The sequence below is a fragment of the Phodopus roborovskii genome, unplaced genomic scaffold, assembly GCF_943737965.1.
Source record: "Phodopus roborovskii unplaced genomic scaffold, PHOROB, whole genome shotgun sequence".
Taxonomy (NCBI): domain Eukaryota; kingdom Metazoa; phylum Chordata; class Mammalia; order Rodentia; family Cricetidae; genus Phodopus; species Phodopus roborovskii.
The window spans coordinates 3,782,664-3,800,751 of record NW_026126412.1 but is presented as its reverse complement, the minus strand read 5'-3'; the positions used below and the strand labels follow the sequence as shown (position 1 = coordinate 3,800,751).

Sequence of the window (18,088 nt, the reverse complement as noted above, 5' to 3'; positions counted from 1 at the left end):
TACAAATGTACTTCAGAGTATTTCTATTTGGTAGTAAATACAGAGTTCAATAACATATATGACTACACCTTGGTTAAACAAAACATATTTGATACTTACTGATATATTTCTGGTAGTGGAGATGTCAAAATGGCTAATGTTGTACAGAGGTTGTTGCAATGAGTATGGATTTTAAAAATTTTATTATTGATATACTCATGAGGATTCAAGACTTCCTGTACAGATGTACAAACTGACCATAATATGTTCTCAGTGCATATTAAGATTGTTGTGACATCAAGTCTATTGGAAAGAGAGAAAAGAAAAATCATGTTAAATAAAATAGTGGTTTGGCATGTTATATACACTTTACTCTGTGTATCCTAAGCATATGTAAGACTAAAAAGGTATGGTTATCAGAGATATCTACATAGACATGCCCAAGCCAGGAAGTGTCAGGATGCCTTCTGAATGCTCAATGATTGGATGACCCATAATACCAATGGCACTGCTGTTGTAGCAATCTTTTGCGTTTGTTTGTTTTAATTAATAGTTTTTTTTATAACATCCATGAATGCTGCATGTAAACCACTCCTGCCCTCCTTCCTACTCCAGCTTCCCCTGTGTTCCCTCTCAAATTCATGAGCTCTATGAAAAAGTACATGCTTTGCATTGTCAGAATTCTCTTACAGAAGCTTAAGAGGCTGGTCTTGAAATTAATGTGAGCAAAAAGGAGTTGATTGAAAAAAAAAAAAAAAAGATCTACTACCACACACACACACACACACAGAGACACACACACATACACATACACCATAACAGGTAAGTATTTGATAGCAGAACATATCTCCATGCCATCCACACATAAACCATCAGAAAGAACTCACAAATACAAATATTCACATATTTTTCAGAGAAAATTTAGAAGCAATAATTCTAGATTTGCTTAACAATTTTGTGCAATCATCCAGAATTAAAAAGCTAAAGTTTCTATTGCACTATTAATTAATTAAATATGTTACTTATCTCTTGAACTAACAGCAAATCTGATGATACAAATATCTCATAAGGATGAGCCATACTGCAGCCAAAAGTGATCTCTGCTTCATAAAAAAAGACTAAAGGTCATCTTTACTATGAAAAGGAATTTTACATCTATACTTCCGAGTTCCTCTTTCTTTAAAAGGAAAAAAAAAAAAACAGTTTGATCAGTAATTCAAAACAGCTTTGCAAAATACCATATTTATGAAACACTGTAGCAGGACCTAAATGCCCCTCAAATCACAGAGTGTTTTACAAGAACATGATTAGGAAATGATTCCTCCTGCCAAAAATAAGGGGGAAAAAAAAAAAAAGGAAGTCTCTGATGTCTGTAGGTTCTTTGTAAAATATATCTGAAAACATTTCATACCTGAATCCAGGTTTTAATCACATTCGGCCAAGTATATGAAAAAAAAAAGTCTTTTCCCATGTGGCTCAATGTTATCATTAAGCTCATTTGCATTATACTAGAATACTAGAATACTAAAATTGCACTCTAATTCCGTCTTTTATTTAAAACCAAGTGTCTTTTGCTTCTTGTTTTCTTCATTTGGCTTTCAGTAATATATGGAGAGGCAAAATGAAAAGTAGAGTAAAAGTAAGGACAATAAATCAGACTATGTTCATTATTATTGTTGGGTTTTTTGTTTGTTTGTTTTTGAGGCAGTTTCTCCATGTAGCCCTGGCTGTCCTGGAACCGTGTGGACCAGGCTGGCCTCGAACTCAGAGATCTGCCTGCCTCTGCCTCCTGAGTGCTGGGATTAAAGATGTGCACCACCATACTGAGCTAGAATATGTTTTAATACAAAGTAGTTTCCTTAATGAAAAATACTCTGTTTGAAAAGTGTACAAAGTAAGTAAATAAAAGGCTAAAATCCTTTGGTTGTTTAGTGGCACAAAGTTAGGTTCACTGTTCCATTCCCGCCGTGTGGTTGCTATTTTTTCTGTACGGGGTGCTTTATCTTCTTGTGTACATTTGACCTGGAGGCACACGTGGGAACATCTACAAGCAAAGGGGCTTTAATGCTTGCAAAGGGAAGGAGCAGGGAAGCCATTGGGAACCAAGCTCCACTTTCCTACATAATGCCTCAGGAAAGTAGGCACCCTTTACAAGTTTTGTCTCGAGCTTTACAGTCACAGTTTGTTTTACGAGCTCATTTTTAAACAAGCCTCCTTGAAGAGTAGCTTTCAGTACCTGATCTGTGCAGTTCTCTTAGGACTGGGACAGGCCCGAGCATATCTAGAGGCAAGTAGACCCAAGGACTTCTCCAAAAACGCTGTTAGAATCTCCTGAGCTAGCTTAGCTGGCAGTATGGTCCAGAGATCATGACGCAGAGCCCAGCTGAAGTAATGCCACATCTGGATGGAGAAGGAGCATCTTTCCCCCTGGCAAAATCATCACACAATAAACAACAGAATCACATCTTCCAAATGTCCGTTTGATTCTTAGGAACTAATTAGTTCAAGCTGAGAGGAAATCATTGGAGAGCCTGCTAGATGACCAAGAAAGAATTTTGACAAGATGTTAAACATCCCTCTGACAAAAAGAACATATGTTTTATTTCATTTCCCAATGAGATGTCCTAGTGTAAATCCAGACCACAAGCATTTGACCTAGCATATTGTTGTTGCTCTACCTACTCTTGGCCCGCCTTTGAAAATGTACTTTTAGGCAACAGCTTTGTAGTTGCTTAACAAGTCATGCTGAATCTCCAAAACTGAAATCTGTTTGCATTGCTTATGGAGGCACATTTCTCTGAGACAATTAGCATGACTGAGTTAATTTTACAAATCTTTCAGATTCTGTATTGTAATGGAACAAGAGGCCTGAAAACAAGCACATGTGCTACATATTAGGCACATTCATAAAACTGAGTGTGATGCTTAACTATGGAGGAATACATTAGCACATCACTATTCCATCAATGGTGTCTTAATAATAGCTTACACTAGCAACAGATAAACAGTAATCTAATTTTATAGCATCTTTAAAGGGCGTAGGTGCACATTATCATCATTTTACTTGTTTACATGAGCCAAAGGTCAAACTCTCATTTCCCCCCATTGCTCCACAGACCTCATCTATGTACTAACTTTTGCCTGACTTCAGAAGGAAATCCAGCAGTGACTGGGCCAAAGGGAACAGGAGGTAAGGAGAGGACAGCCTGCCTCAAGAGGTTTGCAAGTAAGCATTAATTAGGCAACATTCTTGGGGCTGGGGGTATTTGACCTATTATCTTCAAACCAAATCAAAAGATTGTCTGAAATAGAAAGAAAAGAATACATGCTTCAGATTTAATTTATCAAAATTAAATGTTAATATATCAAAACATTGCCATTAAAATTTCCTGTTCTAGCCCTAAACATGGGGGATGTTCTTCCTTATATATGTTTCTCTTATTGGTCGATGAATGAAAAACCGATTGGTCAGTAGCTAGGCAGAAAGTGTAGCAGGGGCAGCCAGACAAGGAGAATGCTGGGGAGAGGAGGCAGAGAGAATCCCTTGAGGGTGACGCCATGCTGTCAGAGAGGTAACAAGCTGGATTATGGGTAAGCCACAGCGTTGTGAGAATACATAGTTTAATAGTTATAGGTCAATAATTGAGAGGTAGCCAATAAGAAGCCAAACAGCTGATAATTAATATAACCCTCAGTGTGTTTATTTGGGACGAAAGGGCTGCAGGTCCTGGAGGGACAGAGACTTCATCTATACTTTTGCAATTGATGGTGTCCACTAGCGTAGTTTCAAGTAAGTGTCATCTAAGAAGTATGTGCCCTTGCCAATGGTAACAGGTCCCATGTCATCCCAGCACTTGACTGGCTGAAGAAAAAGGATTGATGTAAGTGTGAATGAAGCCAGGCTAAGCTTAGTTACAAGTTCCAGGCCACTCTGGATTGCAAAGGGGAATTCTGCCCCACAAAACAAGCAGAGACAGACTGCTCTACTCCTAACCCAAAGTTACAAACTTCTCACACAGATATTTTCTTCACATGGCATTCTTTTGAATATCAGTTACACTGATAACTAAAATACTGTAGTCATTAAAATAAATACTGATGGGGCGGGCATTGGTGGCGCACGCCTTTGATCCCAGCACTCAGGAGGCAGAGTCAGGTGAATCTCTGTGAGTTCAAGGCCAGCCTGGTCTACAGAGCAAGTTCCAGGACAGGCTCCAAATCAATACAGAGAAATCTTGTATCAAAAACAAAAACAAAAAACAAAAACAAAACAAAATAAATACTGATGGATTTTCAAATGATAATACAAAAAAGTGGAACTATTATTCTATGTAGGAAACTTGAACTCAAAACTATCAGAGTTAAGTTCAGACAGGAAGGGATTTAGACTAGGTGTTTTTGACTTCCCAATTACATAGGGAACTACTGAATGGGAAAAAAATGTATAAAATGAACAACAAAGAAAAAATTAATGCTCCATTTGCTTTGTGGTGTGTTGTAAGAACTCTTGTCAAACTAAGAGACAAGTCTCAAAGCTTGATTAACTCAAATTTAAAGAGACTCTTGAATCTACCTGATGCTGGACTGGCGGTGAGGGACACGACCTAATAACACTGGGATCAGCAAAATTTTCCATCATTTTCCAAAGAAAATGAGTTTCTTTTATAGATCTCTTTCAGCACAGAGGTTTTTTTTCTACTCAAAATGTAAATATGTATATTTTAAAGAGCATACGTTGTTTCATGCTTTAGAGGAGTTCTGTCAAAATGGCCTTTGTTCTAGCAGTTCTTTCTAAATGAATACAACTTCAGTGTGGGTGTATGTGGGGTTTCATTAAACTAAATATGACTCAATTTTTTGACCCGTTTCCCTGCTTGTTGTCATTTCAAAGTATTCTGTAGTAAACATCTGTTGTTTTCATAAACCCATTATAATGTAAACAGATGCGAGCCTTTGCTTAGATTATATATCAGGAAACAAGCAGCTGGACTTTATTATAGAAGCCATTCAGTATTGTATTATCTCTGAACAGATAATTCTTTACTTTTTGACTATTGGAAAACACAAGTTCCTAAAATTGAGCAGATGTTAACTATACAAAAAGCTTAACTTTCAACATGCAATCTCAATACCCACTGTCCTATCAATGAACAAGGCCCCAGCTTTTTGGCTCATGCAGTCTGACATGTTTAGAGTATAGAAATGTATGCCTGTAGTTCACTTGCTATCATAAAACATGAGCAAACATTGCTTCCTAGCTTGTAAAGTCTTTTACTGTTTTTCTCTACTTCACTGTGCACATGGCAATAAGATTTTTTTCTGACAACCCTAGTCAACCCTTCATTTCCACTCAGCCATGCACCATCTCTTTCCTCTCAAAACAAGCTTTCTAAAATATAGACCTGTTCCACAAATCAGCTCACAAGATGGTGGACAGGAAAAAGGGATTCAGTAAGTGAGATACAACTATGTCAGCTACACCACTCATCAAAACAGTTTAAAATTGGGGCTATTTTCCAAACCAGCTTATCTTTGGTAAGTAGGAAAGCAGTATCCCTTTCTTCCTCTGCATAAATAAGAACTGGTAACTCTGCAATTAAATTGTAACTACTGGCCATGTAAGTATATGGAAGCTAGAGTACTGTGTAATCACAGAGGAACAGTTTCGTTATTTCTGTCTTTGAAGCTACAGCCTTGTCATAGCTCTAAAAGATGTGTGTTACATGGTAATCTGTTTTGTTTTGCTTTGTTTTGGTAAGTACTCAGTAGCTCCAATAACGGGTTCTCAGTGCATGCACTTATTTATAGTGTAGAACTGTTCTAGTCTCTGATTTGCATAAGAGGAAGCACAGGTCTTGACTATATGCTGAGGTGATGCCTGTTCCTCACTGTAATCATATAAAGTTGTCTGGTAATACCTAGGCTTAGTGAAATAGTTTGAAACATGATGGTCCCACTTCCTGTCACTCTGTTTACCTCAAGGCAAGTTGAGTCGTGATGTGCCAGGAGAGGAGGGACCAATACTTGCCTTCTTATCTCAGGTCATCAGCTGTACTGGGCCACTTTCTCTCTCTTCTTGCTGCTAACATTTATGTTTGAAATACAGCGGGTTTGGAAAATGATGTATGGGTGCTCTTGCAAAGAGAAAACTATCTGGGGAGGGCTCTAAAGAGATGAAACAGCCTGAGGGAAACCGGAAAGTCATTAAGAGGGTCTTACTAGAGACCACTGTCTTAACATCTAATATCTCAGGCATACACATAGCTGTGCCTAAGCAAGGCACGACAGATTGCCAAATAAAAGCCTACTCTCTTTTTCTAAATACTCCATAGTGATTCAGACAATCCAGGAAAATGAGAATCATAGACTGGTCCAGAAGAAAGGCTATGATGAAAAATAAAGGTGAGTTTGCTCATTGAAACTTTACATTTTAAATATGATTTAAAGATATATAAATACTTTGCCCTTGCATGGAATAAATTTTAAATATTATATGGTCTACATACAATCTGTGGGATTGAGTGGGAAAGAAACTACTGAAGCCTGATCATGCATAATTTTAACTTATTTTCTGTTTGGTTATGTTGGGGGATTATTTAGGCTTTAATTTTGTAGGCATTTGGGATTTCAAAACATGAGCTAAAGGAAAATACTGAAGTGTAAAATGTTAAGACAGGTATTAAAATGTACTCTTAAGAATGGGAAGTAAAAAATAAGCATAAGAGTAAAGTTGCTTAATAACAAGTATTGTTAAAGAAGATAAAAATACATAATAAATAAAGATGTAAGGACACCTCTAAGCAGAAGCTTTGGAAAAACACAAAGGATTGAGTTTGCTCTTGTTATCTCTGAGTTGTCATTGAATCTCATTATATCCCAATTCACACAGTGCTGCAATCCTGCAACTCAAATCAAGTTATTTTTACTTTCAAGCAGAAGGAGAGTTCTGATGTCTAATTTATTTCAGGTTTCCAAAGACAGTGTTTTTCCTAAATACAAATTCAATATTTAAAAAATATTATCGTAACAGCCTCCGTATTTTAGTAATATGGAGCTCATGTTTCTAATTAGCCAGAAAGCAGGTAGGCAGTAAAACATATTTGTGTAAAAAGGATGAATAGTAAACTTAACTTCACACCTCATAAAAAGCTTTGTAGTCATCCCAGTGGTGGCTCTCAGCATCCTGTAAAATGCTTGTAGCACAAACTCTGACGCAGTAGTCCGTAACCTGAAACTGTAGAGTGTTGATGAATTCCTGATATCGCTGGACAGGCACCAGGAATATGGGTCTGTTCAGAGGGAATGATCAAAGAGACAAAGATTTAAGGCCTGTGCAGTAGGAGGTAACAACCTCCAGCACTACAAATGGTTTTCATTATTAGATATCAATCATTCATTTCCTCCCAAAGCTGAAGGCTGTATCCACATTCACTTTCCAAAAAGAAAAGTGGGAGGGGGGAGCTTGCCTTTGTTTTGCAAGTCCTTTGAAAACGTACATCTGCTGTTCTACAAATATGCGCTTCAACTCAAGACAAACTGTATTGTCAATACATCATTCAAAACTAAAGTATTCTTTGTAAGCCTATTATTAGAGATCAGTGCATTATTTAGGCATTAGGTTATCATTATTACTGAGGAGCAACATACACTTGTCAGAACCAACTATTCTAAAGCTAACACATTCCACAAACACACTCTTTTTATTTTTTAAAAATTGTAATTTTGTAGATGTCAATTATTTCATGAACTGTTTTAAAATAGTCTACTGAAACGAAGTGATTTCTGGCATATTTTGTTTATAAATTCAAGTATGAATCACAACATCTGACTAGTTATGAGAATTAAGGAAATAACATAACTGTATCCTACATTGAGCCAAATTTATTTTGCTTTTATCTTCAGATATATAGATCACAGTCCCTTATTTTGCAGCTAAGAGACTATGCAGGCTGAATAAAAAGTATAGAAGAGATTCTTGGGTTGCACTGAACTGCCATGTAAGTTCTACAAAATTCAAACATAACCAGAAAGACCACTTGATAGTACTCATGGCAACTTTTATCTCCATACAGAAAACATATTGTATTTTTAGACTACTAGTGCATGAGAATTAAGATTGGCAGATGCTTCTTCTTCAAATATTGTGGATAGTTTATTACTAAATAGATGTCCTGCAATATGTTTATACTAGGCACAAAGATGGATTAAAATGCATTTATTCACTATGGCAGCTCCTAACAGCCTGTTGGATTAGAAGCAGAATCGAGAAGTGCATATTTCACAAATGTTTATATATGGGACAGAAACAAGCTTGATTTCCCTTTTCTATGTGGTCAGTGTAATGTGTCTTATGAAAGGAATGGGGTAACATTCTTGTCATAACAACATGCAGAACATGGCTGCCCACTTTATGCATGTCTTTAGCAGAGGTTGCCTTTGTTATTATCTACACATCTAGTTTATGTAACCCATACTTGACCTTTGAGACATTTCCTAATCAAGAAAGGCAAAAATAATCCACCATGTTAATGATTATTTTCTCCTCATTGATTTATGTCAACATTTTGATTCTCTGAAATCTGAAGAGTGCATGTTTCCTTAAGCATGAACACCAACTTAATTTAAAAGACTCTCACTTCTTAGTTGTCTCTCTCATCAGATTGTCATAGCATGTAAAATGCTGGGAGACATAGGCTGCTGTGGAGAGGATGATGTGCAGGTTCTTCAGGGGTGCTCCTGAAGGAACCTCCCTGCTTCTCTCCTGCAGTCTTTCCAGGACAGCTGTTGCCACTTTACAGCAGGCCTCCACGAGGGTCCCTCTAATTTCCTGAAGAGAATCATCTCTGCATGCCAGAGCCAGTGGGAGCATTGTGTCAAGCTTTTCCATGATGTCAGAACAAAACTAGGGAGAAATAAATGTGCTGCTGAGTTATTTGTATCCTGACAGCAACATGTAATTTATGTACAGTGGAGCCAAATTCCTCAATAATGAATTTGGCATCAGGCATAAATATAACGACGCAGCTTTATAACAATCAATTTCTCAGTTGTAGAAAGTTAAATGTTTCATGTCAAATAAGGAAATACCAAAATGATGTCTCTCTATACATAACCTTCAAGCCTTATGCTCACCTGACATGAGAAATTCATAAGCCAGCATTACATAACAGTACCTTTATGTGTAGTCAACAGAACTCAAAATAATCTGTACCCTTGATATTAATTTCACATTACTTTTTGAACTTGCTCCAATTTGCTTCTACTAAATTTCCAGATAAAACATATTTACTAAATAATACAAAGGATATCAGGTTGGTGTGAGTAGGCCACAGGCAGAAGAAATAGTTTCATGTAATCTCTTCTTAGGGTAAGGAGCCATGATCTTTTGGAAGTGCTGTGTCTGTTCTCACTATTTAATAAGTATCTGGTCTCTTTAGTGGTAGAGGCTCAGCCTGCCTCTGCTGTTGGACTACGAAGACAGTCTCGCCCCATCCCACCCCCCAGAGGGCTCTGGAACCTCAGGGTGGCAAAAGGAGAATGGAGTAGGGACTCTTAAAGACTCCCATCACTGGCTGCTGACCATAGTAGGTCACTACATAGTAGGTCTATGATTCTTCACATTTCCTGGGAAGGTTAGGTTGACTTCCAAAACAGGATATTTATTTAGTTGAAAAAATTTTATATGTTCACAGCAACACAAGATGGTATCCCCTTTAACCTTTAAACTTCTCATGTCATTCCAGCTTTGCCAATACTCCACAACTTATTGAGGCCTCCCTTTCAAGTTGCTTCAGAATAAACGGGCAAATATTCACAAAGAGACACATGTTCTTGGCTATAGCACCAGAGAAGAAAATTAGTATGTCCGGGTACCAGGTCCTTTCCATTTGATCTATAGCTTACTTTTACAATCCTTCCATTTGCAAAACAAAAGAATAAATAAAGGTAACGAATGTCATGCCTTCCAGCAGCAATCTGAAGCAATGTCGTCAGATACTTGCCTTGGCAACTTGCTTTGGTTGTTCCTCCTCGGAAAATACGTGACATTCTCGCCAAACTTTTGGGACATTGACAATGTTCATAGTGTAGCTCACAGCTGAGGTTCTTTCTGTTTGCTCCTGTTGGAGAACTTTGGTGGAAAAACTTTCAATGACTGCTGATACACAGTGTGCCATGGCAAGAGTGATTTCTTTAAATGCATTTCTCCAGCCAAACTCTAGTAAAGTGCCCTGAAATATGATGTATATAAAATCATATTCATATTAGTTTTAACTTAGGAGCAAATATTTTGCATAAAATTATTACTTTCATTCAATATATGTAATACAATATCCTTTGATATAGTCTAAAAACCATTCTTACAACCTGAATAGTATTACCTTGTGAATGAAGCAATATGCACAAACATGGGTATTCTTTACACACAGCAATATGCTGACATTTCACTTTAGTTCCTCAGTGGATTTAATCAAAAACCCTGTTCAAAATTTAATCTTTTAAGTATAGTTCAATAAAACCATCTTTAACGAGAGCTGAAAGCTACAGGTACAACCCATCACATAAAAACAACCTTTAAATTCAATACATTTAATAAAATCTAAATTAGATTTTTACAGTCTTTTTACAGTTTATTGTTAACAAGAATTGCAACATAAGTTAGCATTTAATATTCAATCTTTGATTTCTCTTTTAGTTTCAGTATTCCAGACAAGTTCAAAAGGAAAACAGCAATAAAACGAATTTCTCAGAGAAAACTAACATTTCACCTTTCTGGTTTTAACTTGCTTAGAATTTTATTTAGTCTCTCCATCCCCACTTGTAGCACTTTGTTTTGCTACAAGAAATGAGGAAGTAAAGTGGTCCACATTGCTTTGTATGTGGGAGGAGCATCACTGGTATCATAATCATTCTTTTGTCTTTAGTGGCTTCACAGTGTATTTTTATTTTATAGTCTACCCTCACATGCAGCTCCTTCACATAGCTTTTCTTCCTTTTACTTTACATCTTAAGGTTTTTAATCTTATATATTATGACATATTCTTTCCTCCCTCTCTCCCCCCAGATTTCCCACCTCTCTACCAACTCAACCCAATGCGTTTTCTCTCTCTCTTGAAACAAAACTTGAAAGTTGTAATATGGTTGTCCCAATTTGCTTTCATTACTGTGCTAAAACACCATGACCAAATGCAGTTTAGGGAGGGGAGGGATTATTTGGTTTCCACATACCAGTTTCAGTTAATCACTGAGAGAAATCTGAACAAGAACCTGGAGACAAACATAAGCAGAGAGCATGAAGGAGTGATACTCACAGAATCGCTCTCTGTGGCTAACTCAGCTTCCTTTTTTATACAACCTATGACCAGGGGTGGGACTGCCCTCAACAATATGCCTTCTCCCACACCAATCACCAATCAAGAAAATGCCACACAGATTCACCTACAGCCTAATCTGATGGAAGCAACCCTTCAGTTAAGTTCCTTTCGTCCCAGAATGCCTACACTTGTGTCAAATTGACAAAGACTAATTGGAATACTTGGTTTAATTTGTTTTAATTTTAGTCTTGGTCTTATATGGAAATATAACTATGAATATAGGCATCCTCCAAATTCCATACTGTTCTCTAAAGTATTGAAGCCACGGGTAGTAAGCAGACTAAATCTATGCTTTGAAATCAAGCTCTGTTTTAGCAGATCTTGTTGATAGTAACATGTCGCCTACTACAAATACAGAAAACTATGGGCTTAGAGCTAGATAAGTGACTCGGCAGCTGAGAGAGCTTGTGTTCTTGCAGAGGACTGGAGTTCAGCTCTTGGCACCCACATCAGGTGGCCCACAACCTCCTTTAACTGCAGTCCCATGGACCCAATGCCTGATTTCTGGCCTTCTCTTGCACCTGACCACATATATACATAGTAAACCTAATAAAAATAGTTTTAAAAGTAAACTTGGGGCCCTAAATCCCTGATTGATTTTTCGTGATGTCAGAGTCTTTAGCTGGAAAACTGAGTTGAAATGGATGGTTTCTATGCCCCTTTCAGTCTAAGACAGGAGTCATCAGGACTTGTGAGATGCCTCCTTGGAGTAAGCCATGGACAAACTCAATGACCTCATTTTGAGTCCTAATCCAATGTTATAAGGAAAGAGCAGTTTCCTGAACATTGTCCTCTGACCTAGCACATATGCATTTTCCATTTTCACTTACCCATACACACATACACACACACACACACACACACACACACACACACACACACACACACACACAATAATGAATCAGAATAAACCTGTGAATTAGTAAGATTAAAATCATTAGCCTAATTTGTTGTGTGTTTATCTAATGCAACATTATTTTAACACATTTTGTACAACTATTGAAAATAATAAAGATGGTTTATGTACAGCTCATGAGCCTACAACTCTGTATTCAAAATAACAACTCTTTTATTATAGTTAAAATGGTACTCAACTTTCTTGTCTAACGTTTATTTGATCCTTTAGCAACATAGAGCTGAGCTCATCTCTTAATTATATTTGAGTACAATTAACCAATAACTTTATCTCCTTACTCATAATGAAGATCAGAGGATAACTTTCAGGAATCTGTCCTTTACTTCCACTTGGATGTCAGCATCAAAATAGGTCATAAGTGGAAAAATTACAGCCTGTGGCATAACAGTAATTGTTTGAGACAGATTAATGATAAAAATGTTAAAGGAAACTACCTCTATAAAGATGAAAGGCAATAAACAAAAGTCTTGGTTTGTTTGCTAGTTTATTTCTCCTTTGGAGCACAAACATTCATTAAAATCTTCCATTCATTCATGGAAGATATTTGGTATAAATTGTGACTGTTTGATGTGGCTGGAGTCACTTTCCCTTTCCCCATCTACGCCTTGTTTTCTGCAAAGGGACAATCTTTCCCTGTGATAATTGATATGTGACTGTAATATGCTGGTAATATGAATTCCCCCCAAGGATGAGAAACAAAGACATATGTAAGGAGTATGGTTTTTCCGCCCGCCACCAGTCTTATCCCGCCGCCGCACCAGCCCCAATTAACACACAGAGACTCTGTATTAGATACAATTTTGTTGGCCCGTTACTAGTTTCTTATCGGCTAGCTCTGTCTTAATTATTAACCCATTTCTATGTATTTCCACATGGTCTCCTTACCGAGAGCGGAGGAATGGCGGTTCTGTTCTCTACAGACTCTCCATCTTAACCCTCCTTACTACTTTCTCTTTCCTCCTTGTCTCCTAGTCCCTCCTATCCTCCTTTCCTATTGGCCAACAGTGCTTTATTCATTAACCAGTATGAGAAACATATACAGAATGACCTCTCCCATCAGACATAAATCACTACCCATAGGAAGAAAACTGCAAACCTCCATGCACTGATACCGTCTCCTGAAAGTCTGTTTTCATGAAAGATTGCTTATTTCTTCTCTTCCCATCTGATATTTGGCATCACACACAATCCAGTTACAATAATGAACATTTGTTAGTTAATCCAAGAAAATAAGAAATGAACTGAGTGGCTTTCTTTTCAGTACTCAACAGTTAGGAATTATTGAATTCTATCTTCTGGTACTTAATGCTAAATTCACACTGAGTTTGAGTATACCTGACCATATCTCTTGCTTTCTGGGATGGGAAGTATTATAAATTATACAGACTTGGGATTTTTAAAACATTTACATAGTGTATTACTCAGGATTAATTGAGAAAACAGGAACCATGTAAGGAATTTCAAAAGAAAGAGTTTAATATTGATTACTGTTTTGACTAGAAAGGGTAATGTCCCTCTTCAGCCATAGTTCTCAACCTGTGGGTCACAACCACCGTAGGGGTTGAATATCAGATGTTTTGCATACCAGATATTTACATAACAATTCATAACAGTAGCAGAGCTATAGTCAAGAAGTAGCAACAAAATAATTTTATGGTTGGGAGTCACCACGACACGAGGAACTGTATTAAAGGGTCACAGCATGAGGAAGGTTGAGAACCAATGTTCTACAGACTCATGCTTTCACACTTTTCTGGGGAAGCTGTTGAGATGTTAGAATGTGGGGCATAATAAGAGGAAGTAGCTCACTAAGGACATACCCTTGGGTTGTATTGATTTGGGATGCTTCCTGTCCCACTGTCTGCTTCCTGTTTGCCATAAGGATGTGACCAGCCTCCTTAGGATCCTGCTGACATGAACTGAGCTGCTTCTGCTGTCATACTTCTCCAACATTTATTATAGGATGAAATCTGAGATTTGGGGAGGAGTTGTGCTGTCTGAAGATGCAATTGGAGGTTTGGTGGATTGGCCTTTTAGTCTGAGCTTTGGCAGAGGTAAGAGCTAGTGGCCAGCTACTTTGCATTTCTGATCTTCAGCGTGAACCCCATTATCTGTCTCTGAGTTTTTATTGTTCATGCTAAACCTTCTGTTGGGTATTTTATTGCAGTAATGGAAAAGTAATTAACAGGAACCTAGGTGATGTGATGTAAAAGTAACTAACAACAGTAGCATAGGTGACCGAAGATGGGCAAAACAAAGCACAGACTATGAAGCACAACACAGCCCCAAATCACAATCAAGCCTAGGGCTGGTGAAGCAAAGGAAAGCTACTGTGCTTTCACAGACTAAGGCTACCAATACAGGCTAAGTCAAAGCTCAGCTGCCAAGTGGGACAATGATCACATAAAGAATGTGATTTAATTTACACAGACACCCCCATAGTCCAGAAAGCAGGAGAGCTGGTAGATGTAACTCTCTCTACACAAGAGAGCAGAAGCTTGCAATGAACCCTGAACAAGTAAACAAAGATATCCATTCAAACCTTCATGCCTTTCCTTTGCAAACCAATACTTTTCAATGGTTATCTATAGTTCACATTCTCAATATACAGATCCTGAGCCAAGATGGGAACAAAAATTTCTTGACTTCTTTTTGTCTATATTATTCTCATGATTGTGCAAGAGAACGATGACCTGATTTTATTTTCCTTAAAAACATTTTTAGTTTGTTAGCTTAATTACTTGTACAAATTAATGGGTCTTGTTATGTTATCTTCACATATTTATCCAATGTAATTTGAGCATATTCATTTTTATTCTCTTTCATATTTTCTTTCACCTGTCACCAGTTCGACTCCATTCTGCTTAAAAGTTTTGTATAATCTAGATTCCACACTTTGAGAAAAGATAACTATTTGTCTTTATGAGTCTTGCTTATCATTTAATGTGACAATCCCTGGCTCCATACAAATTGAGTAAACAGAGTCAGACTGTCATGTCCCTTCATCATATTATCTTTGTTTTCTTACCTTTCAATAGTGTTGTATCTACAATACATCATATGATTTCATTTTTTATGAATGAATAAATCTATGGTTTAAGTGTTACACTTTTTATCCATCCATGCTACTGACAGAAGCCTAGGATGATTCTTCAACTTGATTATTGCTAATGAAAATGAGTATTGTGTGGTGTCTTAGATTCCTCCTTGTATATATCCAAGAATGGCATAGGAAGGACTGATGGTTAGTTTTAGCCTTTCACTTTTTTGGAGGTAATTCCACACTAATCTCCATTGTGCCTGACCAATTTTACATTCCCATCATCTGTGTATAAGGATTATTTCCCAATACCCTTTATCAGCATCTGTCATTTAGTTACTTGACGATAACACTTCTGAATTTTTACCTAAAATTTCTGAGGAAATTTCAATCAAGATTATTTGGCAGCAAAGGAAAAACTAAGATATTTTGACTCATAATAGACTCACAGAAATGTAATCATGTAATATGTGAATAAAAATCTCACCTCTTTAATGGGTAATAATGGCTCTGGAGGAATATTGGTTTCATTTGCTGTATGTTTCTCTACTGTGGCTTCCCTATCAAATTTTTCCAATATTCCTAAGCAAAGAGAAGGAAACAAAAACAATTAAACAACAACAACAACAAAAAAAAAGGACAACAAGGGTTGGAGAGATGGCTAAGTCATTAACTGCACTTACTGCTCTTCCAGAAGACCTGGGTTCTGCTCCCAGAACTTCAGGAAGTTCAAAACTAACTATAACTCCAGTTCCAGGAATCGGATGCCCTCTTCTGTCCTTTGCAGGCATTGTATGCGTGTAATACACATACATATACTGTGGCACGCACATAAATATGTTAACAAATAAGTAATTTTTTCAAAAGAACCAACTATTCTAGATGTGATTAACATAGAAAAGCACATACATACATATAAACATATACATATGTGGGTACATAGGGAATATAGTCAGTAAGATACAGGTTGATGGCAGTATTACAATTATTCAGGCATATACAATATAGAGACCCCTTTTAAATATACAACTTGATGAAATCTGTATGCTTATAATTCTATTCATATTTAACATACATGAATATATAATCTGTGGAATAAAGATCCTTTGCTTGTATTCATGTTGACAAAAAAAGGATGACATATGAATAGAAAATAAACATTAACTTCCTTGTATTTTCAAAAGTGAAATTGTGTCTGGTCTGGTGGTATAGGCTGAAAACATTTCATGAATCTGAAATCAGTTTGGACTACACAGAAGTCATAGTTCAGAGTACTGCATTAAAACTGGCGGGGTTACACAAAATACTAGCATTTTCTTGAAAGAAGGGCTGGGGAAACAGCTCAATTGATAAAGTGCTTGCTGCACAAAAATGGGGACCTCACATTGATCCCCAGGTCCCACATACAACCAGCGACCAGGGGCATTTGACTCTATCTTAGCACTGGAAGGCACACATGGAGGATCCTAGGGGCTTTTGGGCCAACTAGTGTAACATAATTGTAATGTCTCAGATTCAGTGATTGTCTGAAAAAAATAATCTGGTGGCACAGCAAGATGGCTGAGTGAGTAAAGTCACCTGCCTGATGACTTAAGTTCGATTCCCATAACCTAAATCATAGATAGAACTTCTAAAAGTGCTCTCTGATCGCCACATGTATGCTGTGGTATGCACATATCCACACACATATAGACACACACAGAGAGACACACAAATAAACACTAATGCAAAATATAAATAAGTTGGAGAGAAATTGAGAAATGTGCCTAATGTTGATATGTAACCTTATCTTGCACATAAAATCATGCCCATGTATCTGCACACATGTACATATACAAAACACACACATCATTATCATCAAAGAACGAAATACACAGAAAAATAACAGTATATGGGGAGAACAGGTATGCTCTTAGTAATTATTAACAATGGATCATTTGAAAAACAAACTAACAAACAAACAAAAAACTGGGACAGACATAATCACAAACTCTTAAACTGGAAGTATTTTTGCAACGTTAAGCTTTGTAATGAAGGAACTCTTTCTATGGTGGGAGTGGAGACCTTTAAAGTGTAGTAAACAAATACAAAAAGAAAACTTTCCACTTCCCCATCAAGATTGCATTAATCACAGTTTGATTAAATGAGTAATTTAGCACTTGCCTTTTTGTGGCTTGGAGTTAGTATAGGAAGATAAATTACATACGATAATCCCATTTTTCTTTTCTTTTACTAGGCTTCAAGGGATTTTAAGAATTAGTTTCTCTGTATTCTTTAAGCAAACCTTTATTAGTGATTTTTCTCAGTATAGATTATAATCAATAAATTCATATAGTAGTTGGATGCTGTTTTCTTCCTGTGTGTGGATTTCTATGAATTTAATTGTGAATACATTATAAGAAATAGAGTTCCTACAAAGAAGTATATTTTATTCTGATGATAAATTTACTTTCAACACCTATGTATTCTGAGCATAATAAAGGAATGCCTACTTAGGTAATAACACCTCCGCTTCTGTTTGGTTAAGTGTCCCCAAAATGACATGTAGGGTAAAGCTTTGGTCCTTAGCTTCTGGAGCTATTAAGAATCAATTAACAGTTTGTAGTGGATGAAAGTTAGGTCATGGAGGTCTCCCCATGAATAACATATTGGATCTCTGCAAGATCAGCAAGTATTTTTAGCCACTGAGCAATCTCTCCAGACTCTAGCTCTGCTATGTTTAGCATCTTAAAGTGACGTTGTGTATTTGTATAACTGATATGAAAACACTACATATGTTCA

General features: G+C 36.9%; 1 protein-coding gene across 1 annotated transcript in view; it reads right to left on the bottom strand.

Moving 5' to 3' along the window:
- Kiaa0825 (KIAA0825 ortholog) overlaps window positions 1–18,088 on the bottom strand; it is a 404,739-nt gene that overhangs the window by 304,936 nt on the left and 81,715 nt on the right. The window contains exons 6-11 of the mRNA XM_051182787.1: window positions 15,795–15,889; window positions 9,981–10,208; window positions 8,616–8,881; window positions 7,118–7,268; window positions 2,216–2,406; window positions 100–282 (exon numbers count right to left, since the gene is read on the bottom strand). Of these exons, the coding sequence (XP_051038744.1) occupies window positions 100–282; window positions 2,216–2,406; window positions 7,118–7,268; window positions 8,616–8,881; window positions 9,981–10,208; window positions 15,795–15,889 (1,114 nt within the window). The remainder of the gene's footprint in view (window positions 1–99; window positions 283–2,215; window positions 2,407–7,117; window positions 7,269–8,615; window positions 8,882–9,980; window positions 10,209–15,794; window positions 15,890–18,088) is intronic.